Source organism: Macaca fascicularis, chromosome 20 (genome assembly GCF_037993035.2).
Source record: "Macaca fascicularis isolate 582-1 chromosome 20, T2T-MFA8v1.1".
NCBI classification, from domain to species: domain Eukaryota; kingdom Metazoa; phylum Chordata; class Mammalia; order Primates; family Cercopithecidae; genus Macaca; species Macaca fascicularis.
The window spans coordinates 63,490,725-63,518,334 of record NC_088394.1 but is presented as its reverse complement, the minus strand read 5'-3'; the positions used below and the strand labels follow the sequence as shown (position 1 = coordinate 63,518,334).

At 49.2% G+C, this 27,610-nt stretch overlaps 2 protein-coding genes across 2 annotated transcripts in view; both read left to right on the top strand.

The window, feature by feature from the left end:
* The first annotated feature begins 8,314 nt into the window (after nt 1-8,314).
* Nucleotides 8,315-9,270, top strand: AGRP (agouti related neuropeptide). Its single transcript, XM_005592267.4, has 4 exons — nt 8,315-8,345; nt 8,461-8,593; nt 8,754-8,839; nt 9,023-9,270. The coding sequence occupies exons 2-4, from the start codon at nt 8,464-8,466 to the stop codon at nt 9,203-9,205; spliced, it is 399 nt and encodes a 132-aa protein (XP_005592324.1). The 5' UTR covers nt 8,315-8,345; nt 8,461-8,463; the 3' UTR covers nt 9,206-9,270.
* A 1,429-nt stretch (nt 9,271-10,699) lies between these two features.
* Nucleotides 10,700-27,610, top strand: part of ATP6V0D1 (ATPase H+ transporting V0 subunit d1) — a 44,326-nt gene continuing 27,415 nt past the window's right edge. The window contains exon 1 of the mRNA XM_005592264.4: nt 10,700-10,895. Within this exon, the coding sequence (XP_005592321.1) occupies nt 10,766-10,895 (130 nt within the window). The 5' untranslated portion in view covers nt 10,700-10,765. The remainder of the gene's footprint in view (nt 10,896-27,610) is intronic.

Genomic DNA, 27,610 nt, shown 5'->3' with positions numbered 1-27,610 from the left:
TTGGCCGGGTGTGGTGGCTGACACCTGTAATCCCAGCACTTTGGGAGGCCAAGGCGGGCGGATCACAAGGTCAGGAGATCGAGACCATCCTGTGAATGGTGAAACCCCCTCTCTACTAAAAATACAAAAAATTATCCGGGTGTGGTGGTGGGCACCTATAGTCCCAGCTACTTGGGAGGATGAGGTGGGAGAATGGCATGAACCCAGGAGGCAGAGCTTGCAGTGAGCCATGATCGCGCCACTGTATTCCAGCCTGGGTGACAGAGCGAGAGTCTGTCTCAAAAGAAAAAAAAAAAGTCTGAAGCTCCTGCAAACCAGGACTTACATCTTTGCCTGCCATCAATGGCTTCTCCCTTCAGGTGAAACTCACACTCTTCAAACTGTTATTAAAATACCACAGGTTTGGTCTAGGTCCTGCTGCTCACCACACAGAAAGCCAACCACTGAGACAATTATTGCCAAGGAAGAAGGCTTTAATTGGGTGCTGCAGGTGAGGAGATGGGAGATCAGTCTCAAATCCATCTCCCTAATGGACTAAAATTAGGAGTTTATATAGCAGGGAAGAAATGTAACGGTGTGTGGGAAAATGAATGCAAGGGATAAGGAAGCAAATCATGATGAATGAAGGCCCTTGAGTCTCATTGTCTGGATGGGATGATCTGGTGGGTTTCAGTTCTTTGATACTTTTTGAGAGGACTGGGGGTCCTTTCCTGAGAGGGGAACTCAGATAAAACAAATGTAAGTTTCAAGCTTTAAGATCAGAAGGGTTGATTTCTATGTTTATCCAAAAAAGCTGTCTATGGGACTATTGGGTTAGTTTCAAAACTTCCCCAGTATTGAGTCAGAGTGTGGTCATTGTTAATGTTGAAATACAGAACTAGGCCGGGTGTGATGGCTCAAGCCTGTAATCCCAGCACTTTGGGAGGCTGAGACGGGCAGATCATGAGGTCAGGCGATCGAGACCATCCTGGCTAACACGGTGAAACCCCGTCTCTACTAAAAAAAAATACAAAAAACTAGCCGGGCGAGGTGACAGGCGCCTGTAGTCCCAGCTACTCGGGAGGCTGAGGCAGGAGAATGGCGTAAACCTGGGAGGCGGAGCTTGCAGTGAGCTGAGATCCAGCCACAGCACTCCAGCCTGCGTGACAGAGCAAGACCCCGTCTCAAAAAAAAAAAAAGAAAGAAAGAAATACAGAACTAATCTTCTGTTTCTGAAGGAAAGTATGACAGGCCGGGCATGGTGGCTCATGGCTGTAATCCTAGCACTTTGAGAGGCCAAGGTGGGTGGATCACCTGAAGTCAGGAGTTCAAGATCAGCCTGGCCAACATGTTGAAACCCCATCTACACTAAAAATACAAAAATTAGCTGGGTATGGTGATGCACACCTGTATCCCAGATACCTGGGAGGCTGAGGCAGGAGAATTGCTTGAACCCAGGAGGGGTTGCAGGGAGCCAAGATTGTGCCACTGCATTCCAGCCTGGGCAACAGAGCCAGACTTCATCTCAAAAAAAAAAAAAAAAAAAGTATGAAAATAAAAGAGAGGCCAAAGGGCCATGTGTGCTTCAGGGAAGATGAGAAATGGCATAATTGTGTGCGTGTGTGTGTGTGTGTGTGTGTGTGTGTGTGTGTGTGTGTAACTGGAGAAATATTCTTACGTATTTATTATACAAAGTCGATCTGTGCTGAAAAATACAACTCCAGGCCGGGCGCGGTGGCTCAAGCCTGTAATCCCAGCACTTTGGGAGGCCGAGACGGGCGGATCACGAGGTCAGGAGATCGAGACCATCCTGGCTAACCCGGTGAAACCCCGTCTCTACTAAAAAATACAAAAAACTAGCCGGGCGAGGTGGCGGGCGCCTGTAGTCCCAGCTACTCGGGAGGCTGAGGCAGGAGAATGGCGTGAACCCGGGAGGCGGAGCTTGCAGTGAGCTGAGATCCGGCCACTGCACTCCAGCCTGGGCGACAGAGCGAGACTCCGTCTCAAAAAAAAAAAAAAAAAAAAAGAAAAATACAACTCCAGGTGTCATTACTTCTGATCATAGTGACCAGGGGGTCATTACAGGGTCAGACTCCCCAATATGACTCTCAGCTGTACCACTTGCAAGCTACTGACTTCAGACAAGACTGTGACAATATCCAGATGCCTCTAGTTTAAACTGCTTTGACTGCTCAAATATAGCCCAACTGCTATCTTAGCAAGAAAACACCCTGCACACGTGGCTTTCAAGGCTGTGCTAAAGACAACATGAAATCCCACACCCCATATTATTATTTCTGGGATGAGAATGTGCCCAAAGTCAATACTAGCCCAAGCCAAAAGCTAAATCTGGCTCCCACGGGTAGGTTTCTGGCCCTGACTTTGGCAGATGGTGCTGGCCCATGTAACCCACTCTACCCCAAAGGCCACAGCAGGGGGAAGGCTCTGGAAGTCAGAACTTCTGTGAAAGTCACAGGCTGACCTTGGGGATGCTCACATCCTGGGACAGCTCAGCTTAGGTCAAGTGAGGACCATCAGACCCTGTCCAGATCAGAGTAGCTCACTGAATTCTCCAGCCACAGCCTTCAGCAGTAGGTGCCAGCAGGATTTTCAAAACCAGGACCAAGGAATTTGCAGACAAAGGTGACTTTCTCCTATAGGATGTTGAGGGAGGAGAAAGGGAAAAAAGCAGTTGGGCAGACAGCTAAGGCTAGTCCTTGGTAAAATTCTTTTGAAAAATCAAAGCTACAGGCACAGATAGAGCAGCTTGGGGAAAAATCAAGCTGCACCTGCACAGATAAGGGAGCAAGGCCCAGGATAGAGGTCTTTGTTCTTTGCATAATCAGCGGGCTCCCGGGAAAATGTTTCCTCCCCTTTTCAGGCAAGTAAATGGTGAGCTCTGTGGGAACTTGCACAGGGAGGGGGATGGGGGGACTTACCTAAAACATAACTGCAACTACAGAGACAAGAGAAGCTACATGTGCTTTCCTAAAGACATGCCCACAGCTGCACAGTTAATGGTAGTTACACAGATAGGAGAAGTTACACAAATAGCTACAGAGATGAGGGAAGTTAGTTTCTTTCTTTCTTTCTTTTTCTTTTCTTTTCTTTCTTTCTTTCTTTCTTTCTTTCTCTCTTTCTTTCTCTTTCTTTCTTTCTCCTTCCTTCCTTCCTTCTTTCCTTCGTTCCTTCCTTCCTTTTTTTTTTGAGACAGAGTCTCACTCTGTCGCCCAGGCTGGAGTGCAGTGGCGTGATCTCGGCTTACTGCAACCCTCCATCTCCTGGGTTCAAGTGATTCTCCCGTCTCAGTCACCTGAGTAGCTGGGATTACAGGCATGTGCCACCATGCCCGGTCAGTGTTTGTATTCTTAGTAGAGATGGGGTTTCACCATGTTGGTCAGGCTGGTCTCGAACTCCTGACCTCGTGATCTGCCCACCTCGGCCTCCCAAAGTCTTGGGATTACAGGTGTGAGCCACCACGCCGAGCCAGACACTCCATTGTTTTTTGAGCCACTAATAAAGGAAAAGAAAAAACGTTTTCATTGAGACATAATGTCCAGTAAAAAATACATGTCTTTTTTTTTTTTTTTTTTTTTTTGAGATGGAGTCTCACTCTGTCACCCAGGCTGGAGTGCGGAGGCACAATCTTGGCTGACTGCAACCTCCTCCTCCTGGGTTCAAGTGATTCTCCTGCCTCAGCCTCCTGAGAGGCTGGGACTACAGGCACATACCACCACATCTGGCGAATTTTTCTCTTTTTAGTGGAGACGAGGTTTCACCATGTTGGCCAGGCTGGTCTCGAACTCCTGACCTCAGGTGATCTGCCCACTTTGGCCTCCCAAAGTGCTGGGATTACAGGTGTGAGCCACTGCACTTGGCAAAATGCACAAGTCTTAAATGTGCAGTTCAATGAAATTTTACACATGTATATACCTGTGTGACCACCACTCAGATCAAGATACAAAACCTTTCCAACACCTCACACGTTTTCCTCATTTCCCCCCTCAGTCAATAATTCCCCACCCTCCCAGAGTTAACCACTGTGTGTTTTATCACCATTTATTAAAATTTTCCTTGGGTCTGAATGTTACAGGGCTGGAATCATACCATCCTCTCTTCTCCAGCGTGCTTCTTTCATTCAACCTTATGTCTGTGCAATTCATTCATGTTGCAGTGTGTAGCAGCAGTTCATTCTCTTTTCATTGCTGTATAGTTGTCAATTATATAAACATACTGTTTGTTTGTTTGTTTGTTTGAGACAGGGTCTCACTCTGTCTCCCAGGCTGGAGTGCAGTGGCGCAGTCTTGGTTCACTGCAACCTCTGCCTCCTGGATTCAAGCGATCCTCTCACCTCAGCCTCTCCAGAAGCTGGGACTACAGGCTTGCGCCACCATGCCTGGCTAATTTTTGTAATTTTTTAAGAGACAGGGTTTTGTCACATTGCTCAGGCTGGTCTTGAACTCCTGAGCTCAAGTGATGCACCCCCAATGTGCCGGGATTACAGGTGTGAGCCACTGTGTCTGGCCCAATTGTATCAATATACTGTTATTATCCTTTTTGCTGTTGATGGATATTTGGATTGTTTCCAGTTTTCTTTCTTTCTTTTCTTTTTTCTTTTTTTAGACAGGTCTTGTGTGCATAGACTGGAATGTAGTAGTGTGATCATGGCTCACTACAGCTTTAACCTCCTGGGATCAAGCGATCCTCCCCACCTCAGCCTCTGGAGTCACTGGGACCACAGATATGCACTACTGTGCCTGGCTATTTTAAAATTTTTTGTAGAGATGGGGTCTCCCTATGTTGCCCAGGCTGGTCTCAAACTCCTGGGCTCAAGGGAGTTTCCCACCTCAGCTTCCCAAAGTGGTGAGATTACAGGCATGAGCCACGGCACCAACTTTATGTTTTTGTTTTATTCCCACCCTCAAAGGATTGGATGGGAAACACCCTCACAGGCACAACTAGAAATAATATTTAACCAGATATCTTGGCATTCCTGGCCCAGTCAAGTTGACACATAAAATTAACCATCACAGATCCCCTCCAGCTCAGGGCTCAATACACCAGCCTGAGAGAACCCCCATCCATCCTTCTCCCCTCCCTGAATGACCAAGGAGACCATGCCTCTCCAGGAAACCTCTGCCTTAGGAAATCCTACAGATGATTCACAGGAAACGTGACTGTGCTCTCTGGGGCAGGGTCAGTGGGCTGGGTAGGGGTTTCAAAATCAACCCCGATTCAAAAAGCACCTGATTGACAGGGCCACAGGTGCTTGCAGTTTTTCCCTGCATCCCCCGCTCTCTCCCCTAGACGAAGTGGGAACAGGGCCCTTGAAGGGGAGTACACTGCAGGAGGAAAAAGAAGAGAAGGGAGAGGGTTTGAGCACCCCTCTCTGTCCTTGTGTGGTCTGCTGGCACAAGCATGCACACTCTCCCTTTTCTCCTCCCTGCAGAGTCCCTGTGTTCTGGGCCTCCACCCTCACTCAGGAGGCTCTGCCTCCCCCAGGGTTTCCCAAAACCACCTCCCAGAACATGCCACATATTTCTGAAGGTCCTTTTGCCAACAAGCATTGTCCTGGGAATATCAGGGTGGTTTCTTACCAGTAAAATCACCCACATAGTGAAACTTTTTTTTTTTTTTTTTTTTTTTTGAGATGGAGTCTCACTCTGTCACCAGGCTGGAGTGTAGTGGCACGATCTCAGCCAACTGCAACCTCTGCCTCCCGGGTCCAGGTTCAAGTAAGTCTCCTGCCTTAGCCTCCCGAGTAGCTAGGATTATAGGTGCGTGCCACCATGCCCAGCTAATTTTTGTATTTTTAGTAGAGGTGGGGCTTCACCATGTTGGCCAGGCTGGTTTTGAACTCCTTACCTCATGATCTGCTCACCTTGGCCTCCCAAAATACTGGGATTACAGGCATGAGCCACTGCACCTGGCCATGAAACTTTTTTTGTTGTTGTTTGTTTGTTTAATGGAGACTGGGTTTCACCATGTTGCCCAGGCTGGCCTCGAACTCCTAGGCTCAGGTGATCTGCCTGCCTCAGTCTCCCAAAGTGCTGGGATTATAGGCATGAGCCACCATCAACACGGCTCACTGCAGCCTCAATCTCCTGGGCCGAGTTATCTTCCTCCCTGTCTCCTGAGTAGCTGGGACTACAGGTGTGCACCACCACATTCAGCTAATTAAAATTTTTTTTGTAGAGACAGAGTCTCACTATGTTGTCCAGGCCGGTCTTAAACTCCTGGGCTCAAGAAGGTGTAAATCACTACACCTGGCTGTGTTTTTCTTTAGTTTTGTTTTTGTTTTTTGAGACAGCATCTTGCTTTGTCGCCCAGGCTGGAGTGCAGTGGCGCGATTACAGGTCATTGTGTTTTGGTGGTGGGTTTTCTTGATGTCTCCCCCACTGGACCGTCCGGGGCATGGGCTGCCCTGTGAGTGCCTCAGCCCTTGCCCATCACTGCCCATGGGGCTGATACACCTGTGTGCACATACTCAGGTGAAGACAGCCACTGCTCGTAGGTGAGGTAAGACACTGAGCACCTGGGTGGGAAGACTTCTCCCACTCCCACCCTGCCTGCACCAGACCATGAAGAGCTCTCCATAGCATGGGTGCTGACCAGGCCCAGCCTGGGTGACAGAGTGAGACCCTGTCTCAAAAAAAAAGACATAATGAGGTATGATTTTAATTTCTTGGCTGTCCCAGTGTATACAAATGTTGGGAGTATGGATTGCTTCATTTCATTTTAAATAGCATTTTTTTTTCTTTTTTCTTTTTTTTTTTTTTTTTTTTGAGACAGAGTCTTGCTCAGTCGCCCAGGTTGGAGTGCAGTGGTGCAGTCTCTGCTCACTGCAGTCTCTGCCTCCCGTGTTACAAGTGATTCTCATGCCTCAGCCTCCCGTGTAGCTGGGATTACAGGCATGTGCCATCATGCCTGAATAATTTTTGTATTTGTAGTAGAGATAGGGTTTCACCATATTGGCCAGACTGGTCTTGACCTCTTGACCTCCAGTGACCCACCCACCTTGGCCTCCCAAAGTGCTGGGATTACAGACGTGAGCCACCATGCCTGGCCACCCTTTATCTTCTTTTCTTTTTGAGACAGGATCTTGCTCTGTCGCTCAGGCTGGAGTGCGGTGATGCATTCATAGCTAACTGCAACCTTGAACCCCTGTGCTCAAGTCATCCTCCCACCTCAGCCTCTACTACAGGCATGCACCACTATACCCAGCTATTTTTTAATTTTTTGTAGCAATGGGGTCTCGCTATGATACCCAGGCTGCTCTTAAACCCCTGACCTTGTGATCCTCCCATCTTGACCTCTCAAAATGCTGGAATTAGGGGTGTGAGCCACCATACCTGGCCCCCTTCATCTTTTTTCCATTGCTTTGTGCCAACCCAGTTTGTGCACTGGGGCCTTGTGATCCTCTCAAAGCTGATTCAGCCTGCATTCCTTTCCCAGATGGACACGTGTGTGATAAACAGCCCTGCAGTGGGGTGAGGGAAGCCAGGGGCAGTGGGGTCCTGTATGTCCTGCCATCTCCACAAAAGGGCAGTCCTCACCCCAGCCTTGTGCTGATGAGACCAGGCATAGATAGTACTGACAACGCAGGGCGGAAGGGAGCAGCCATTAACGCTAATGAGGCAGGCGGCCTGAAAGCTTTGTACTCTGCAGTGGCTCGCCCACCCAGGGAACAGTTCGTTCTGTTTCCTTGGCTTCCAGGAACCCCAGGCGGAAAGGGGTTTGGGGACAGGAGCAGGAGTGGGGGTCTTGGAAAGACCTAGAGGGAGAAAGGGAGGGGAGGACCAGAAATGCAGTCAGGAGGGCCTGGTATTGGTTAGGTGGGTTTTTCCCTCCCCATTCCCTCCAAAGAAACCCAGGGTCTAGTTCTCACCTACCCCTGCCCAACAGTGGCCATTGGCCCATCACCCTCTCCAATGTCCTTGATCTGAATTCTTAGAAGCACAGGAAACAACATGCCACATAGGAGTTGAGTAAGCATCTCTGGGGCCACAAATTAAATTAAGCTTTCAGGGCCGCCTGCCTTGTTACTGCTAATGGCTCCGGCCTTGCTCGGCTCCTAGGTCCCTGTCCCATGGACATTTGGGGACCCTGGGCACCCTCTCTGGCTCCCAAATTGTAATTAGCTCCTGGAAACCTCACCCCAAATTGGAGATAGGCACCCCTCTTATAGAACAAAAGGCTCAGGTTCAGGGAGTGAGGGTCTGAACTGTGCCCCCACCCTCCAGGAAGGGCCCTTCACAGCCTGGCTGCAGGGATCAGTCACGTGTGGCCCTTTATTAGGCCCTGCCATATAAGCTGAGGGCACGGGGTGGCCAGGAACTCTCTAGGCAAGAATCCCGGAGGCAGAGGTGAGTTCTCAGGTTGGGCAGGGACTCCTCCTCTCTGTAGGGTCTCTATCTGGGCATCTAGAGGGGACTCCAAGGATTAGGAGGGACTAAGTGGTGCGTCTTCCTGCTGAGCCAGGCCATGCTGACTGCAGCACTGCTGAGCTGTGCCCTGCTGCTGGCACTGCCTGCCACGCAAGGAGCCCAGATGGGGCTGGCCCCCCTGGAGGGCATCAGAAGGCCTGACCAGGCCCTGTTCCCAGAGCTCCCAGGTCAGTGTGAGCAAGGGTGGGACTGGGCGGGGCCTGAATACCCTCTGGCCACAAATTGTCTCCCCTGGCATAAACCCTCTTTCTCCCTTCCCAAACCCTCCCATGGGAGGTGGGTGCTTTGTGCTTGGGGGGGTTCCTGCCCTCACATCCTCTGCCCCAGGCCTGGGCCTGCGGGCCCCACTGAAGAAGACAACTGCAGAACTGGCAGAAGAGGATCTGTTGCAGGAGGCTCAGGCCTTGGCAGAGGTAACTGCTCGGGGAAAAGGGTAAGGTGGTGGCCCTTGGGAGGGGGCATTGGGTATTAGCTCCTCTCCCCAGCTCCACCTCTCCCCATGCTCCATTGCCATCCTGCACAGGTTGCGACAGGTAAGGTCCCTGGACCTGTAGTTAGAGGCCTGTGCCCACATTCCTGGTTCCCCACACCCACAGGTACTAGACTCGCAGGACCGCGAGCCCCGCTCCTCACGTCGCTGCGTAAGGCTGCATGAGTCCTGCCTGGGACAGCAGGTGCCTTGCTGTGACCCCTGTGCCACATGCTACTGCCGCTTCTTCAACGCCTTCTGCTACTGCCGCAAGCTGGGTACTGCCATGAACCCCTGCAGCCGCACCTAGCTGGCCAACGTCAGGGTCAGGGCTAGCGTAGGGGCAAGCAAATGCGAATAAAGGATGGGACCAACCCCAAGGCTGTGATTATTTCAAACGTGGCCGTCAAAAGAGGGAGGGTTCATGGAGGGGGTGGGAGTGTCGCCAAGCCAAGAAACCACACATACTCTTATTCCAGGGCCCGGGCTACCCCAACATAGGAGGCACATACACAGGCGCTTTTAGGGGTCCTGGCGCCCCTGGGAAAAGTAGAGAAGAACCGCACTCCAGCTTTCAAAAATCTTGTACAGCAAGTGTGGTTTGGAAAGCAGGACGCAGCATGGCACAGGGGCTATCACTCCTGGCTAATGAATAAGCCTTAGGCTCCAGGGCTTGCTTGCTGCTACTTCCACACAATGCCTGCCCCTCATCCTGTTACCAGAGGGAAGGCGGGGAGTGTGCGTTGTTCAGGTCCTTAGCGTTTTGAACAAAGAATTGAACAAAACCCAGAAAGTAACAAAGGAATGACACACAGGAAGGAAGCAGAAAGCAGGGATTTGTTAAAGCGAGAAAGCACTCCCGCAGGGTGGGAGTGGGCCTGAGCAAGAGGCTCAAGGGGCCCAGTTACAAAGTTTTCTGGGTTTTAAGTACTCCTTTTGCGGTCCCTGTCCGTTACCCCTTATCTGGATGAAGGGTTTGGTCCATGGCTAATTAACCCATTTATGCCTGAGGTTGCAATCTTTTGCATTTTTGCAATTAGACCTTGGCGATTACCTTGAGCAGTAGGATATAAATAACTCCCATATGCTTAGCGTTCCAATAGTGGAACACTAGGCACAAATAAGGCAGAGGAGAATTGGCGCCCTATGCAGATGAAGGGATGGCCCATGCTTGGCCCGCAGCCAATCCAAGGCACTCTCCCTTTCAAATGAGACTTGGTGGATGGGGAAGGTTTGTGGGGACAGTGGCTTTTGATCCTTTGTTACTCGGACATGGGGAGATGGGGCTTTTCTTTTTGGTTTAGCTTTAGGAAGTTCGCCTTAGTTGGCCTCACGTTCCCTGCCCCCAGACCTTGGTGTTTTCCCTTGATTCAGTTTCAGAATTCAGCACGTATTGGCCTCAAGTTCCCCGCCTCTAGACCCTATTCTCCTGCATCTATCGGACCTCAGTTTCCCTCTGGGGAGGAGGCTAGCCCAGCAGTTTGAAAACTTTGCAAGCTTGAGAAAGGCTGGCTCCTTTCTTTGCCCCGCCCGCCCCTGCAGCGCCAAGTGCAGCAAAACCGGGAAAGGTAGAGGGTCCAGTCAAATCCCTGCGGCCGCGGGCGCCACCACGCGGCCGGCCCCAAAAGTCCTCTTCTTAGTGCGCAGGCGCCATAGGACGGTCCCCAGCCCACGCCTGCGCCGCGCTTCCGCGCAGCCACCCGGAAGCCGGGAGCTGCTCAGAGCCACGCCCCCTTGTGGTCACGTGAGGCGCTTGCGCGTCACCTGACGCGCTTGACAGCCCACTGAAGACGCCGCGTCAGCTGATTTGGGAGTCGCGATTCGTGCCTGCCGGTCCAGGTTCTCTGGTCCCGCCGCTCCCGCAGCAGCCATGTCGTTCTTCCCAGAGCTTTACTTTAACGTGGACAATGGCTACTTGGAGGGACTGGTGCGCGGCCTGAAGGCCGGGGTGCTCAGCCAGGCCGACTACCTCAACCTGGTGCAGTGCGAGACGCTCGAGGGTGAGCCGGGGCCGCGAAAGGCGGGGATAGAGGCTGGCCAGGGCCTGAGGGTTCAGAGGTGTGGGCCGGGAAACCGGAAGCGGGGGGTCTTGAAGGGCCTGAGAGGCTTCTCTGGGAATCCCGGGGCTGATAGCGGACGCGCGGGAGCGAGATCTACCTCTAGCTGTGACTCGGCGCGGGCCCAAACGCAAACAAGGCTTTAAGAACCGCAGTTGTTCGCCTCTGCTTATGCCACCTTTTCTCTCGCTGTGCTCACCCTGCAGTTTGGAAGGAGAAGGTCTTTCGGGGGTAGCTGGTCGGTGCGAGGTGTGGCCATATAGGCCTCTTTACCCTGACGTAGCCCGAGAGCTGTCCCGTGGCAACGCTTAGGAAAGCTAGGCGGAAAAGCCCCCCACTTCTTCCCCCTCCCCCCCACCAAGACACTAAGGTCTTTGGGATCATTGTGTCTTCGCGTTGTCCTGCGGGGTGAGCCTTCCTGGGGAATTGCTGAGCCAGTTTAGCGAGGGTTTTCTCCCAACTCTGAACCGCTGGCTGGGCAGTATCTCCTGAAGGCAATGTTTGAAAGAACAAGGGTGGCCCTTGCAGATCTGGAAGTTCATATACAAGTATTTGGCCAATTAATCCCACCCCCTCAGCGAGGGGGATGCCTGTTGGGACAGGGTTTCTGAGCACAAGAGTGATGAGAAACCCAGTTCCCCTTTCTTCTCAGCACACAACTCCAGAGTGGCGTTGTATTCTGAGGCACAGCTCCAACAGATGTACTGAGTTAGAGATGCCCCTAATTCCAGTCTTTGCCAACCACTCCCGCTCCAGGTGGTAGGGAAGGGAAGGGTGGCCGGGATGTGAGGGGATCCCTGATCCTCAAGTGGTACTCGAGCAGAGGTACTGGTAGCCTCGTGATTGGTAGCTGCGTAGGGGGAGGATGGCCTGATGATTCACCCACTGGAGAACATTTTCTCATCAGAAACTTCTTGAGGTTAAAAGTGAGCTCAAAGAAAAAAATAGTTTATTGTTTACCTTGCAAACTAGACCAGTAAAGTGAAAATAAATACCTTTAAAATAGAAAACTTACCGTTAAAATACAGTAATTGTAGGTGTTATGATTTTAATGTAAATCTGCAGTACAGGCCGGGCGCGATGGCTTACGCCTGTAATCCCAGCATTTTGGGAGGCCAAGGCGGGTGGATCATGAGGGCAGGAGTTCGAGACCAGCCTGACCAAAAGGGTGAAACCCTGTCTGTACTCAAGATACAAAAAATTAGCTGGGCGTGGTGGCAGGCGCCTGTAATCCTAGCTACTCGAATTGCTTGAACCCGGGAGGCGGAGGTTGCAGTGAGCCAAGACTGCACCACTGCACTCCAGCCTGGGCAACAGAGCAAGACCCCATCTGAAAAAAAAAATCGACAATAATTGTAAATATACAGCTGAGCGCGGTGACTCACGCCGGTAATCCTAGTACTTTGGGAGGCCGAGGCGGGCGGATCACGAGGTCAGGAGATTGAGACCATCTGTGGATCACGAGGTCAGGAGATCAAGACCATCCTGACTAACATGGTGAAACCCCGTCTCTACTAAAAAAAAAAAAAATACAAAAAAATGAGCTGGGCGTGGTGGTGGGCGCCTGTAGTCCCAGCTACTTAGGAGGCTGAGGCAGGAGAATGGCGTGAACCCGGGAAGCAGAGCTTGAGGTGAGCCAAGATCGCTCCACTGCACTCCAGCCTGGGCAACAGAGTGAGACTCCGTCTCAAAAAAAAAATAATAATAATAATAATTGTAGGTTTTATGATGTTAATGTACATATGCAAGAAAAGTTGTTTACCTTACTTATGTGAGTAGAGGTGGGGAAGGAGAGCACTTTAGGATGCTGGGTTGTAGGCCTCCGCCAGCAACCGATTGACCTTACTGTGGGAAAAAGGGGAGAAATAGAGGTAGGCTGCCTGGGACAAGGCCTAGCACACAGTTGGAGCTTAATATGAGTTTTGTGGACTTCCTGGGACTTGTTGAAGGTCTTTATTTGCCTAAATCTAAGGTGAACATCGTTGATCATCAATAGACATTCAGTTGGTTGTTTCTCTTCTTGACTTTCCTCACTCCTGCTGCTGTCCACTCTCCTGTAACAGAGCTTCTGGGGGCACAGGGTTTTTGCCATCTTCCCAGGGGACCCTCTATCATCCCCCATAAACCTGTTAGGCCATTCTTTCTACACACTTTTCCTGTAACACTGTTCAACATAGGCACCCACCGCCCACCCCCTGCCTCACCTCTTGTAGAAAACCATCCATATCTTTTTTTTTTTTTTTTTTTTTTTGAGACGGAGTCTCGCTCTGTCACCCAAGGTAGAGTGCAGTGTCGCAATCTCGGCTCACTGCAAGCTCCGCCTCCCAGGTTCATGCCATTCTTCTGCCTCAGCCTCCTGAGTAGCTAGGACTACAGGTGCCCGCCACCACTCCTGGCTAATTTTTTGTATTTTTAGTAGAGACAGGATTTCACTGTGTTAGCCAGGATGGTCTCGCTCTCTTGACTTCATGATCTGCCCGCCTCAGTCTCCCAGAGTGCTGGGATTAAAAGCGTGAGCCACTGTGCCCAGCCCACCATCCATATCTTTAGTGTGGCATTCAGGGATCCTTTGCTCTTTCACACACATTTCTTTCTTTTCTTTTCTTTTCTTTTTTTTTTTTGAGACAGAGTCTAGCCCTGTCACCCAGGCTGGAGTGCAGTGGCACGATCTCCGCTCACGGCAATCACCACCTCACCAGTTCAAGCCGTTCTCATGCCTCAGCCTCACAAGTAGCTGGGATTACAGGCATGTGCCACCATGCCCGGCTAATTTTTGTGTTTTTAGTAGAGAGGATTTTGCCATATTGGCAAGGCTGGTCTCGAACTCCTGACCTGAAGTGATCCACCCACCTTGGCCTCCCAAAGTACTGGGATTGCAGGTGTGAGCCACCACGCTTGGCCATTCACACACATTTCTTTTGGGTTTTTTTTTTTTTTTTTTTGAGACGGAGTCTTGCTGTGTTGCCCAGGCTGGAGTGCAGTGGCGCGATCTCCGCTCACTGCAAGCTCCGCCTCCCGGATTCACGCCATTCTCCTGCCTCAGCCTCCCGAGTAGCTGGGACTATAGGCGCCCGCCACCACGCCCGGCTAATTTTTTGTATTTTTTTAGCAGAGATGGGGTTTCACCGTGTTAGCCAAGATGGTCTCAATCTCCTGACCTCATGATCCGCCTGTCTCAGCCTCCCAAAGTGCTGAGATTACAGGCGTGAACCACCACGCCCGGCCCATTCACACACATTTCTATCCTTCATATCCCTCATGCGAGCCATCCCTCCAGCACTTGATGCACAAAGTGTGGTGGACTTTGGAGTTAGGCAAACTTGGGTTTGAATCACAATCCTGCCAATTACTGGACTACTTTAGACAACCTATTTAACACTTCTGGACCTTGGGTTTTTCAACTGGTATGTTAACAGCACCTATCTCATACAGGTTGTGAAATGTCAAGAAGCTACAATGTGTAAAACACTTAGCCCAGCACCAAGGATAGAGTAAGCACTAGGTAAATGGTAGCTCTTGTTTTCAGTATTGTTTGTACCTGTACCCTCCAGAATTTCACCTTCTTCATTTCTCTTTAAAACTGTTTATTATGGATACTGTCAAACATATGCAAATAAGAAGCAATAATATAAGCCCCTAAGTAATAATCATCTAACTACAACAATAATAAATTCTTATTGATAGAATAATTATCTGTCTTGTTTCAATACTAGCTCCATTTATACCCCCACTCCCAAATTATTCAGAAGTAAGTCCCAGATAGCATACCATTTCAGTTGTAAATATTTCAGCATCTCTGAAAAAAGTCATGAGTATTTAAAAAAAAGATATTATTCCTCCTTCCTTAAAAACAGTAATTTGTTAATGTAATCAGACATCCATTTAGTGTTCAAATTTCCCTGATTGTCTCAAATTTTTAAAATATGATTTATTTGTTTCAGTTGGGATCCAGATGTGATCCCTACATTTCAGTTGATACTCTCTCAAGTATTTTAATATATAGATTGATGTTAGATTACTTGATTTATAGATTTTCCATCCATCTCGATTTTACTGATCCCATCTCTGATATTTAGTTGAACTTGTTCCTCTGTCCCAATTAGTAGTAGATCTAGAGGCTTGCTCAGATTTTGGTTCAATTCTTTTTTTTTTTTTTTTTTTTGTGAATACTTAATAGGTGATATTTGTACTTCTTTTTTGGTGTGTGAATACTTAATAGGTGGTGTTTGTACTTTTTTTTTTTTTTTTTTTTTTGAGACAGAGTCTCACTCTGTCACCCAGGCTGGAATGCAATGGCGCGATCTCAGCTCACTGCCACCTCTGCCTCCCAGGTCCAAGTAATTCTCCTGCCTCAGCCTGCCAAGTAGCTGGGATTACAGGCACCCGCCACCTGGCTAGTTTTTTTGTACTTCTGTTAGAGATGGGGTTTCGCCATGTTGGCCAGGCTGGTCTGGAACTCCTGACTTCAGGTGATCCACCCAGCCTCCCAGAGTGTCAGGATTACAGACGTGAGCCACTGCAACCAGCCAATGTTTGTACTTCTATTGGGAGGCACATAATACCTAGTTTCTCTTTTTATGGTGTAAGGAATAATTGACATTTATTGACTGGAGCCATCATTTCATTGGGGGTTGCAAAACAGTGCTATTCTAATTCTGTTTCCTTCTGTAGTTGCCAGCTTGACTACTTCTATGCCTGTAAACTTCCAATAATCAATTACTTAGTTATCCTGAGATACAGTCTGTATAGGAGAGTTTACGATAAATGCTTGATTCTTTCCAGTAGTTACCAGGTTTCAAAATAATGAGTTGTTTCACCAACATCCTCCAAAAATGACTAATGAGGTTTTGTGACTAAACCAACCAAGAGATTTGTTTAGTATTATAACACACTAATGGATTTTAATGTATTTATTATGTTTCAGTTGATTAATCTTATTGATGCTTAAATTGTCTCTTGGTCAGTGGAAGCTTTTTCAGTTGACTGCCAAGTCTTTTTTATGTAACCCTGTAGCCATTGAAAGTTTCCTTACTATCTGAGATATCTGTTTTTTGTTTTTTTTTTTTCTTTTTTTTTTTTTTGGAATGGAATCTTGTTTTCTTACCCAGGCTGGAGTGCAGTGGCACATTCTCAGCTCACTGCAACCTGGATTCAAGTGGTTTTCCTGCCTCAGCCCCCTGAGTAGCTGGGACTACAGACCTACACTACCACGCCTGGCTAATTTTTAGTAGAGATAGGATTGCACCATGTTAGCCAGGCTGGTCTTGAACTCCTGACCTCAGGTGATCCACCCACCTCGGCCTCCCAAAGTGCTGGGATTATAGGTGTGAGCCACTCCATCTGGCCTGAGATGCCCATATGTTCTAATCTTACCTTGAACATTTCTTGACCCAGACCTAGAGTCTTCATTCCTCTTAGGAGACTTGGTTCTTTTTATTAAAAAGTTATATTTAGAGACCATAATCCGAGTCATGTGGGGTTCTCATTGATACTGTATTGGACGTCATTCTTGGTTTTTTCCATGGATAGTTTAGCTCTTCTCTTACTCAGAAACTTGGAAATTACAGAGAAGCAAATGGCTTGCTGGATTATGTAGCAGTGCTTCAGCTGATGAGTACCAGAATGCCAGTTTCCTAATTTGGAATGGGAGCTCTACCTGATACTTGGGCCAGTCAGGACATCTCCCTCCTGTTGTAAAGAAATATAATTAACACTCAAGAGGAGTCCTGTGTCGTTCTCAACTTCCATGTGAGCTAATGGTCCTGAAGATTGTTCTTCTCAGCCAGAGAGTTAGATCCTTGGAGGCCATGGTTGAAGCGCCTGTATGTGATGTGCTGGCTGTTGTCCAGAACACTTTTATCCCTCTCTACCCTGATTCATTTGTCTTCTGTCCATTACATCTCTTTGTGCCTTTCAACATTATTTCACAAGAGACAATTTTATGCAAGAAGAAGAGAGACTCCAGGCTGGGCTTGACCAATCGCCAGTCACAATGTCACATGAAACTGCAGATGCAAATGTTGATGGTGTGGCAAGTCGTTTAGCACAGACTGATTGTGGGGTGGTTAGGAGTGTGACTGGAAAGTTAAGGAGAGATTAGCTCTTGAAGGATCGTAAAAACCATAGAAAGGACTCTGTCCTGAGTGCAGGGGATGGGATGGTAAAACTATTAGACTTGTACTTCAGAGGATACCTGCAATTTGAAGGCAGAGGCCACCCTGGCGGCGGAAAGAACAGTTTGCAGGTTCTTTTTTTTTTTTTTTTTTTTTTTTTTGAGACGGAGTCTCACGCTGTTGCCCAGGCTGGAGTGCAGTGGCGCGATCTCGGCTCACTGCAAGCTCCGCCTCCCGGGTTCCCGCCATTCTCCTGCCTCAGCCTCCTGAGTAGCTGGGACTACAGGCGCCCGCCACCAAGCCCGGCTATTTTTTTTTGTATTTTTAGTAGAGACGGGGTTTCACTGTGGTCTCGATCTCCTGACCTTGTGATCCGCCCGCCTCGGCCTCCCAAAGTGCTGGGATTACAGGCTTGAGCCACCGCGCCCGGCCAGTTTGCAGGTTCTTATAGTAATTCAGGCTGGGGGTGAGCCTGACCTCAAGCATTGGCTGGGAGTATTGTAGGAGAATTTAAGGAAGGGGAATTGATAGGACTTGAGGGTTGGGTAAGAAGGCTGGGGGAAGAATAAGTCAAAGTCGATGTCCTCATCTCTGGCTTAGGCAACTGTGTAGGTGGCAAAATGAAATGACGGTGACATGTAGGAGAAGGAACAGGTTGGAGGAGTGAGAAGATGAAATTGAGGGATCTGTGAGCCATCTGAGTAGAGATACGAAGGTTATTTTTGGTGCTCAGGTGTGACAGTTCTGAACTTTGGAAATTGAGGTAGCAGTGTGTCCATGGTCCCCAAGAGATAACCATGGAATCAGAAGAGTGGAGGCTGAAGATGGGACCCTCCCCCAGGAGGCACTTCAGTTGATCAAAGGACTTGGGGGAAGATGATGGTCCTGCCAAAAAGGCCAAAGGCATTCCCTGAAATGTGAGTAGCCCCAAAGGAGAGCCTGAAAATAAATGAGGTAGTGAGTGCCAAATGTGGCCAAGAGATTGATAAAGTCAGCCTTCCATTTGGTTTTGCCGTTCAGAGGTCATAGGAGACCTTAATGAGAACAGCAGAAGGTGAGGCTAGAAGGTGACAGCAGTGGATGGGCAGAGACAATGTCTAGATAGTTAGAGAAGACCTTACTGATGAACTGATCCCAGTGCAGCCACTTAATTGGCTTTGTGACCTTGGGCAAGTCATTTGTCCTCAGCTGTAAAATGGGAATAATATTAGGGTCTCTGAGATGTTTGTGAAGTGTAAGCACAGGGCCTGGGACCAAGTGAACAGTTGGAGAGGCCCGCTTTTCCCCTGTGGTCATTCTCTGCCATCACTCCTAGGAGACAGGTGCCATGGTGGGCCTTGAGTGGCTAATACAAATATGTCACACAGGTCTTGCTTAGGGCAGGTGTGCCTGTCTAATAGGCAAATTGGGTGACCATCAAAATGGCATTGAGTGCACAGTAGGTGTAGGGTATTTTAGGGAGGGGATGTATTATGTGGTGGGTGACAGTTAATGGGTATGGGCTTTCTTTTTGGGGTGATAAAAATGTCCTAAAACTGGCCAGGTGTGGTGGCGCATGCCTATAATCACAGCACTTTGGAAGGCCGAGTCCGGGGGATCATGAGGTCAGGAGTTCGATACTAGCCTGGCCAACATGGTGAGACTCCCATCTCTACTAAAAATACAAAAAATTGCCTGGGTGTGGTGGCTCATGCCTGTAACCCCAGCACTTTGGGAGACCGAGGTGGGCAGATCACGAGGTCAGGAGATGGAGACCATCCTGGCTAATGCAGTGAAACCCTGTCTCTACTAAAAATACAAAAAATTAGCCAGGCATGGTGGTGGGTGCCTGTAGTCCCAGCTACTCGGGAGACTGAGGCAGGAGAATGGTGTGAACCCGGGAGGTGGAGCTTGCAGTGAGCCCAGATTGCACCACTGCACTACAGCCTGGAAGACAGAGCGAGACTCCGTCTCAGACAAACAAACAAAACCACAAAAAATTAGCTGGGCATAGTCGCAGGTACCTGTAATCCCAGCTACTTGGGAGGCTGAGGCAGGAAAATCGCTTGAACCCGGGAGGCGGAGGTTGCAATGAGCTGAGATTGTACCACTGCACTACAGCCTGAGCGACAGAGTGAGACTCCATCTAAAAAAAAAAAAAAAAAAAAAGTCCTGAAACTGATTGTGGGGGCCGTTGCACAATTCTGCGAGTATACTAAAAACCATGAATTGTACACTTTAAGTTGGCAAATTGTATGGCAAATGAATTATATTTCAGTAAAGCTGTTGCCGCCTGCACCCCCTAGCCCCAAATTAGCCAGGCCAAGAGGTGGGAAGAGCATAGGGAGAAGGAATGGCAGTAGTCTCAGAAACACGAAACTGCCTCGTGCATGAGAGCAGCCTTGGGAGGTGGAAGGAGAAAGTAGAGTGTGTCGAGGGTTTGCAGCAGCGAGGTCTGGATAGATGCATTGGGCTGGTTCCTGGAAGGCTGTGGGTCTCTTAGAAGGACATATTGCTCAGGAAGGATGAGAGTTATGGTAAAAATTTAAAAAGAGAGAGATTCTTGTTAAGGTTAATGTGTAGGAAATGCCTTGTTTAGGAGTTTCTGTGTATGGTCTTGCCTGGAAATAGTTTATACGTTTCATTTTGTTTGTCAAAGGAAACTCTATTGAATTGGTGAAATTAGATGACCACAACTTGGACAGCAAGATGAGCTTAGCTCAGTCCTAAATTCCTCTGAGTCAAATGTGATCCAAAGGAAGAGATGACATGGTACTGGCAATCTAGTGAGTACAAGTGAGAGAGGGGAGTTGGGGGCTGGGGGAGGGCATTGGGAGAAGGGTGTGCAGAAGGAAATAATGGAAGGAGCATTTACTCTGTGGAAGGAAGGGAATGAGCATGTTGAGTTGTGAGATCCTGGGCCCCACACAAGCCTAGGGTTTTTCCCTCATGTTGGCCCCACTGCCCTGGGCAGTGTCATTGCTGCACGAGGAGACCCCGAAGCTCAGTGGCGGATGAACTGGCACAGGTTGTTTGTGGTGTCTGGCAGCCTGCTGCACTCGTTGCTCCCCTCCAGCTTGCTGCTGCTGCAGCCTGTGAGGATGAGGCCCCAGAGCAGAAATGGAGGCTAGGGCTAGGCAGGGGGGAGGTTTGGCATCTTGCTATCATGAGGCAGTGTGGGAACCTAACCCCTCAGTGGGTGAAGAAATGGGGAATTGTGGAGGAGGTAGGGTTGGTGGTGTGATACAATTAGAAGCTCACTGGGCCTGGCATGGTGGCTGACGCCTGTAATCTCAGCCACTTAAGAGGCTGAGGTAAGAGAATCACTTGAGCCCAGGAGTTTGAGACCAGCCTGGGCAACATGGTGAGACCCCCCCCAAGCCCCTGCCCAATCTCTTAAAAATTAATAATATGGGAGGCTGAGGTGGGAAGGTCACTTGAGCCTGGGAGGTTGAGGCTGCAGTGAGCTGTGATCACACCACTGCAATCCAGCCTGGGTGACAGAGAGAGACCCTGTCTGGAAAAAAAAAAATTAATAATAATTAATTTTTTTAAAAAAAGAAACTTGCTCTGAGGGAGAGGATGATTAATATGTACAAAATCACAGATAGGAGAAATAAGTTCTATTCCATACCATAGGGTGACTATATTTAACAATATTATATATTTTTAAACTGCTGTAAGAGAGGATTTTGAATGTTCTCAACACAAAGAAATAATAGGCCACGTGTGGTGGCTCATATCTGTAATCCCAGCACTTTAGGAGGCTGAGGCAGTTAGATCGCTTGAGGTCAGGAGTTTGAGACCAGCCTGGGCAACATGGTGAAACCCCCAAATCTACTGAGAACACAGAAATTAGCCGGGCGTGGTGGCACATGCCTGTAATCCCCAGCTACTTGGGAGGGTGAGGCAGGAGAATTGCTTGAACCCAGGAGGCAGAGGTTGCAGTAAGCCAGGATCACCCCACAGTACTCCAGTCTGGGCAACAAAATGAGACTCTGTCTCAAAAACAAAGAAATAATAAATGTTTGAGTTGATGGATATGCTAATTACCCTGAGTTGATCATTACACGGGGTATATGTGTATCAAAATATCACATGTATCCTATAAATATGTGCAATTGTTACAGGTCAGTTATAAACAAAAAAGAAACTTGCTCTGAGGCTCTAGAGGATGGATTTGCAGGAACAGGCCAGAAGCAGGACACTTGCTAGCCGCTCTTGCAGCTCTCCAGGTAGGAGAATATGGACTAACTAGGGTAGGAGTGAAATGAGGGGGGATGAAGGACCGGGTCAGAGATCAGCTTGGGAGATGAAAACCACAAGATTGGGCCAGTTTTTATTAGATGTGGGGTGAAGGGGGTTAGAAGTCAGGCTATTGGCTTAATAAATGACTGGGTGGATGCTGGAGTTCTTTTTGAGATGGGGGCTACCAGAGAAGGGGTAGGAAGGTTAGGGGTGCAGATTGTGGGGTGGGAGGGAAGTGTTCTATCTCAAATGTCTGAGGGAGTCCAGCAGGCAGGTGGCTGTGTGGGGAAGTAACACTAAAGATATTAACCTGGAAGTCACCAGTACACTGGCTGGCGGCAGTTAGGCCCGCACCAGGCCATCTGTTGACTTGTAGCCAGGGCAAGCCTGCCTTGGAAGCCTAGCTCTGCCCACAAGTCCTGCCAGGAGGCTAGAGAGCAGCCTTAACTGTGGGCCAAGTGGACACAAGTGTGGCCTAACAAGGACACCTGGCATGGAGCCCAGTTTGGCAAGTGGAGCAGAGAGAGGGACAGCCGGGCTCTCCCTCCAGATTCCTGCCATGTCTCTTCCTGCATGATGCTGGGGCATGGTGGTTTTTTGTTTTCTTGTTTTCTTTTTGACTAAATATAATTTTTTAATTCCAAAAAGTTGGTAGAAGGATGACCTGGTGTAGACTCTCCAAGGGGTATACATTGTCACCCCTTTGTCAAAACACTGCATGCATATACCGTTTGACCCTGCAACCCAACTTATAAGGTTGTATCCCGTAGATTAGCATGGGATAGCATGTACAGAGGTGTTTACGCCAGCCTTGTTGGTAACAGCGAACTATTAGAACCAGTGGAATATCCAGTGATTTGGTTATGGTCTGGTTAAATAAACCATGGTCTGTTCTTAAAATGGAATACTACGAGAGAGTGCTCAAAAGCATGAAGTTCCATAAGGGCTGATTTAGAAATATACTGTTAGGTGAAAAGTTGCAAAGCGTTACATATAATCCCATCTTGGTAGACTACCAGATGGACATACACATGTTTTTGGAAGCATAGGTGCCATGTTGTCATGAGTGACAACCTCTGGGGAGAGGGATTTATAGAGGCAGGGAGGGGGATGATTTCAATGTTGAATTTTTATGTACTCTTCTATTGTTTAAATGTATTAGAGTGAATACATTTTGTAATTTGAAACATTCAATAAAGATATTTAAGGAAAATTAGGACATGTAGGTGAGCAAAGAGAAGGGTCCCCGCACCCAGCAGCCAACGAAGTTAAGGCCTGTGCTGGAGAGCCTGGGACCTTTGTGAGCCAGGTTTTGGTTCGCAGCATTGTAGGGCTGATCTGAGTCTTAGGGAAACCCCATGAAGCCACTTCTCTTTACACCTGAAGACTCCCAAGTGTGGTGGGGGTGCTTGAGGGCCCAGGCCAGAGCTGGACTCTTCTCATGTCAGCTGGCTGGAGCTGCAGGGCCCCTGTCCAGGTACAGCCCCTGTGAGCAGGTGACCACTTAACTGGCCGTTTTTCTGTCTGTCCTTTGCCTCTTCCTCCCGACCCCAGCTCCTGTATTCGCTTTGTTGGTTGCATTTTGCACTGGCATATACTTTAGCCCTATTGATTGATTGATTGACTGATTGATTGATTTTGAGAAGGAGTCTCACTCTGTCGCCTAGGCTGGAGTGCAGTGGCGCAATCTCGGCTCACTGCAACCTCTGCCTCCCGGGTTGAAGCGATCTTCCTGCCTCAGCCTTCTGAGTAGCTGGGATTACAGGCGCGTGCCACTGTGCCTGGCTAATTTTTGTATTTTTAGTAGAGGTGGGGTTTCACCATGTTGGTCAGGCTGGTCTCGAACTCCTGACCTTGTGATCCACCCGCCTCGGCCTCCCGAAGTGCTGGGATTACAGGTGTGAGCCACCGCGCCTGGCCTTTAGCCCGATTGTATCTGGGAAGCTATTTGTGGTCAAGTCAGTAAGAGTTCCCACAGGAGCCAATAACTGCTATTTCCAAATCTTCCAAATCCCTGCCACAGGATGTGTTGTCAGAACTTGCTCTGGTGGGTGATAACATACACTTTTTCTTGGGTTTACTCAGCGATTTCTTGGGCCTGGTTTCCAAGGTGGAGCCAGTGCTTGAACCCCTGCTAGGCCTTTTGAAGTACCCTCAGCATAGGCAGATGTCAGCCATTCAGGGCCCTTAGTAAATAAGGCTTTCTGGGTGACTAGGGTTTCTTGATGGCAGAGACGGAAATGCTTCAACACCTTATTTTAAACATTGCATAATACACTTCTGGAATATATTAGTCTCACTTCCCTGCTTGCTTGCTTCCTTTCCTTTCTTTCCTTCTTTCCTTTTTTTTTTTTTTTTTTTTTCTTTTTCCTTTTTCTTTTTGAGACTGAGTCTTGCTCTGTTGCTCAGGCTGGAGTTCAGTGGTCCAAACACAGCTCACCGCAGCCTTGACCTCCCAAGGCTGAAACAATCCTTCCACCTCAGCCCCCCAAATATCTAGGGCTACTGGCATGCACCACCACACTTAGCTAATTTTTGTCTCTTTTGTAGCAAAAGGGTTTTGCCATGTTTCCCAGGCTGGTCTTGAACTCCTGGGCTCAAGTGATCCTCTTGCCTCGGCCTCCCAAAGTACTGAGATTACATGCATGAGCCACCATGCCCAGCTCCTTTTCTTTTTTTAAGACAGGGTCTCACTCTGTCACCCAGGTTGGATTGCAGTGGCACGATCATGACCCACTGCAGCCTCAATCTCGCAGGCTCAGGTGATCCTTCTACCTCAGCTTTCCCAAGTAGCTGGGAGTACAGGCATGTATCACCATGCCTGGCTAATTTTTTATTTTTTAGTGGAGACAGGGTCTCGCTATGTTGCCCAGGCTCCCTGCTTGCTTTCTTTTTTTTTTTTTTTTGAGACGGAGTCTCGCTCTGTCGCCTGGGCTGGAGTGGAGTGGCCGGATCTCAGCTCACTGCAAGCTCGGCCTCCCAGGTTTACGCCATTCTCCTGCCTCAGCCTCCCGAGTAGCTGGGACTACAGGCGCCTGCCACCTCGCCCGGCTAGTTTTTTGTATTTTTTGGTAGAGACGGGGTTTCACCGTGTTAGCCAGGATGGTCTCGATCTCCTGACCTCGTGATCCGCCCGTCTCGGCCTCCCAAAGTGCTGGGATATCAGGCTTAAGCCACCGCACCCGGCTGCTCCCTGCTTTCTTAAGTGGCACACACTGAACATAGCAGAGTCTCTCCTACATTAATGGCTGTTAGACTTGGAATGAGATGTAACAGAACCACTGTCCCTGAGGGCCCATGTCTGCCTCCAATAGTTTTGTCCCTGGCCTTCTGTCAGGCCACCCATTCACTCTTCCTGCTGTGGTCAGGATGCCTACTATAGCACCAGGGTCCCCTTCCCAACCTGCAGCTGCTCTTGGTCTTTGAGCTCAGTGGTTAGACACACTGCAGCTTGTTAGGAGGATCTACTTCCAGAATGAACAGGTGCAAGGACATGATATGACCGTCTCTAAGTCATCTGCGCCTGCTCAGGGTCAGGACCCTAGGGCCCCTATGGGTTGCCAGAACCTTTCTTGAGTTCTGTGTGGAGCCAGGCATCAGGCAGACCATGACTCCCTTTCTGGACAGCTGTGTGATGTAGAGCATGTATTTGCCCACTTGTAAAATGAAACAGAAATCACTTACTCGTAGGTTGTAAGGATTCAGCAGCACAGTCCTAGTCAGAGTGGATGCTCAATAGATATTTGCCTGATTGGATGAGTGACAGCTCTTTTTTTTTTTTTTTTTGAGACAGAGTCTCACTCTGTCACCAGGCTGGAGTGCAGTGGCATGATCTCGGCTCACTGCAACCTCCACCTCCTGGGTTCAAGCGATTCTCCTGCCTCAGCCTCCCAAGTAGCTGCATTACAGGCGCCCGCCACCACGCCCAGCTAATTTTTGTCTTTTTAGTAGAGATGGGGTTTCACCATGTTGGCCAGGGTGGTCTCGATCTCTTGAGCTCGTGATCCACCTACCTCAGTCTCCCAAAGTGCTGGGATTACAGGCATGAGCCACCACGCCCAGCCATGACAGCTCTTTATTGGCACTGACTGAGTACTAGGCTTTGGGGTGTGGGGGAGGAAAAGCCAAGTCTCCTCCCACAACGCCAGGGATGCACCATATCATAGATTTCCCTGTTTCTGAGTTGTTAAGCACTTGCTTTCGTTAGACACATACTAGGCAGTAGAGACAAAAGGAGTTGAGACTTGGATAAAGGGAATTGGAGACTTGGGAGGGTCTGGCTGAGAGGGAGAGCAAGAGTGTAGAGGTCTGAGGATGCCCACGCTTCCCTCCATGTCCTCTTCAGCCTTGTCCCTCCGAAGGCTCTGTCTTCACTCACGCAAAACAGACCAGTTCCTCATGACTGACTCAAGTCCATGTGGTCTCCGGTTTGGCTTTCCAGGCTTATATCCACCTCTGGCCAACTGTTTTCTTTCTTTTCTTTTTCTTTTTCTTTTTATTTTCTTTTCGTTCTTTCTTTTCCTTTCTTTTTCTTTCTTATTTATTTATTTATTTATTTATTTTGAGATGGAGTCTCGCTCTGTCGCCCAGGCTGGAGTGCAGTGGCCCGATCTCGGTTCACTGCAAGCTCCGCCTCCTGGGTTTACACCATTCTCCTGCCTCAGCCTCCTGTGTAGCTGGGACTACAGGCGCCTGCCACCTCGCCTGGCTAGTGTTTTTTTTTTTTTGTATTTTTTAGTAGAGACGGGGTTTCACCGTGTTAGCGAGGATGGTCTCGATCTCCTGACCTTGTGATCTGCCCGTCTCGGCCTCCCAAAGTGCTGGGATTACAGGCTTGAGTCACCACGCCTGGCCTCTTTCTTTTTTTTTGAGACAGGATCTCACTCTGTTGCCTAGGCTGGAGTGCAGTGGCTCCATCATGGCTCACTGTAACCTTGACCACCTAGGGTCAAGCAAACCACGCACCACCATGCCCAGCTGATTTTGTTTATTTTTGATAGAGACAAGGTCTCATTATGTTAGCCAGTTTGGTCTCAAAACTTCTGGGCTCAAGTCATCTTCCAGCCTTGGCCTTCCAAAGTGCTGGGATTACAGGTGTGAGCCACTGTGCCCGGCCAACTCCTGTTCTTTTTTTTTTTTTTTGAGACAGTTTTATTCTTGTTGCCCAGGCTGGAGTGCAATGGCACGATCTTGGCTCACCGCAACCTCCGCCTCCTGCGTTTGAGTGATTCTCCTGCCTCAGCCTCCTGAGTAGCTAGGATTACAGGCATGCGCCACCATGCCTGGCTAGTTTTTTTGTTTTTTGTTTTTTGTATTTTTACTAGAGATGGGATTTCTCCATGTTGGTCAGGCTGGTCTCGAACTCTCGACCTCAGGTGATCTGCCATCTTGGCCTCCCAAAGTGCTGGGATTACAGGTGTGAGCTACCGCGCCTGGCCCAACTCCTGTTCTTTATGAGACATTCCTGCATGGCTCTGTGGGTACCTGTAGTCCTACTGCCTCAGAGGTTAATGACTGGGAGATGCTGGCCAGGAGTCTGAAGCAGTGATTAAATTGGAGGGATGTGTTGAAGGGGAACTGAAGCTGGCGTACCCTCTTCCCACCAGAAGGGCCCCTCGCTGTGGACAATGTCATCCTCCCTTCCACCACAAGGGGGTGCGCCAGGATCACTCCACTGTCAAGGAGCCTGGGGAGGGAGGTGTGGCTGGACCCCGGGAGTCAGCCAGACTGCCTCTCCTGCTTTTCCATGAGGCAGCTGCCACCAGCACTGTCCCTTGGGTCTCTGCCTTGGGCCCTACTTCCCTCACTTAAGTCCCAGTTGGCCTTCTCAGATGAGGTAAGGCTTGTCACTTAGTGTCTCCTGTCTGTGTACCTCTACCCACCGTTACCTCCCTGTGCCCTATCTTCCTGGGTTGGGAAGGAGAAGGCCAGGGGACATTTCCTGATGCTCTCTGCCCTGGTGCCCAGTGCAGGCTGCTCCAGCCTTGCCCACCACACCGTCCTCATTTGCCCTCACCTGGGTCATGCCAGCAGCTCAGAGTTGGAGCTGCAGGTGCAGCACAGTGTGCTATGAACCTAAGGGTCTTGGGAGCTCCAAGTAGGAGCTTGAGGCAGCCCAGGGATCAGGGCTACACTTCTCAGGCTCCTAGACCCATGCACCTCCCTAGGTTGTCACTACTCTTGTCCTGCCACCCTGGCCCCTCCAGGAGAGGGAAAATTTGTCTTCAGGACAGAGGATGAACTTTTCTCTCTTAACCTCATTTGGCACTCCCTCTGAGGGGCATGTAGGATGTATGTGGCATGTATAGGTACATGTAT

Coding starts and splice junctions, on each gene's coding strand:
- AGRP (XM_005592267.4), top strand. CDS start 8,464: ATGCTGACTGCAGCACTGCTGAGCTGTGCCCTGCTGCTGGCACTGCCT. Junction 8,594..8,753: donor CCTGTTCCCAGAGCTCCCAG/GTCAGTGTGAGC, acceptor CCTCTGCCCCAG/GCCTGGGCCTGCGGGCCCCA. Junction 8,840..9,022: donor AGGCTCAGGCCTTGGCAGAG/GTAACTGCTCGG, acceptor CCACACCCACAG/GTACTAGACTCGCAGGACCG.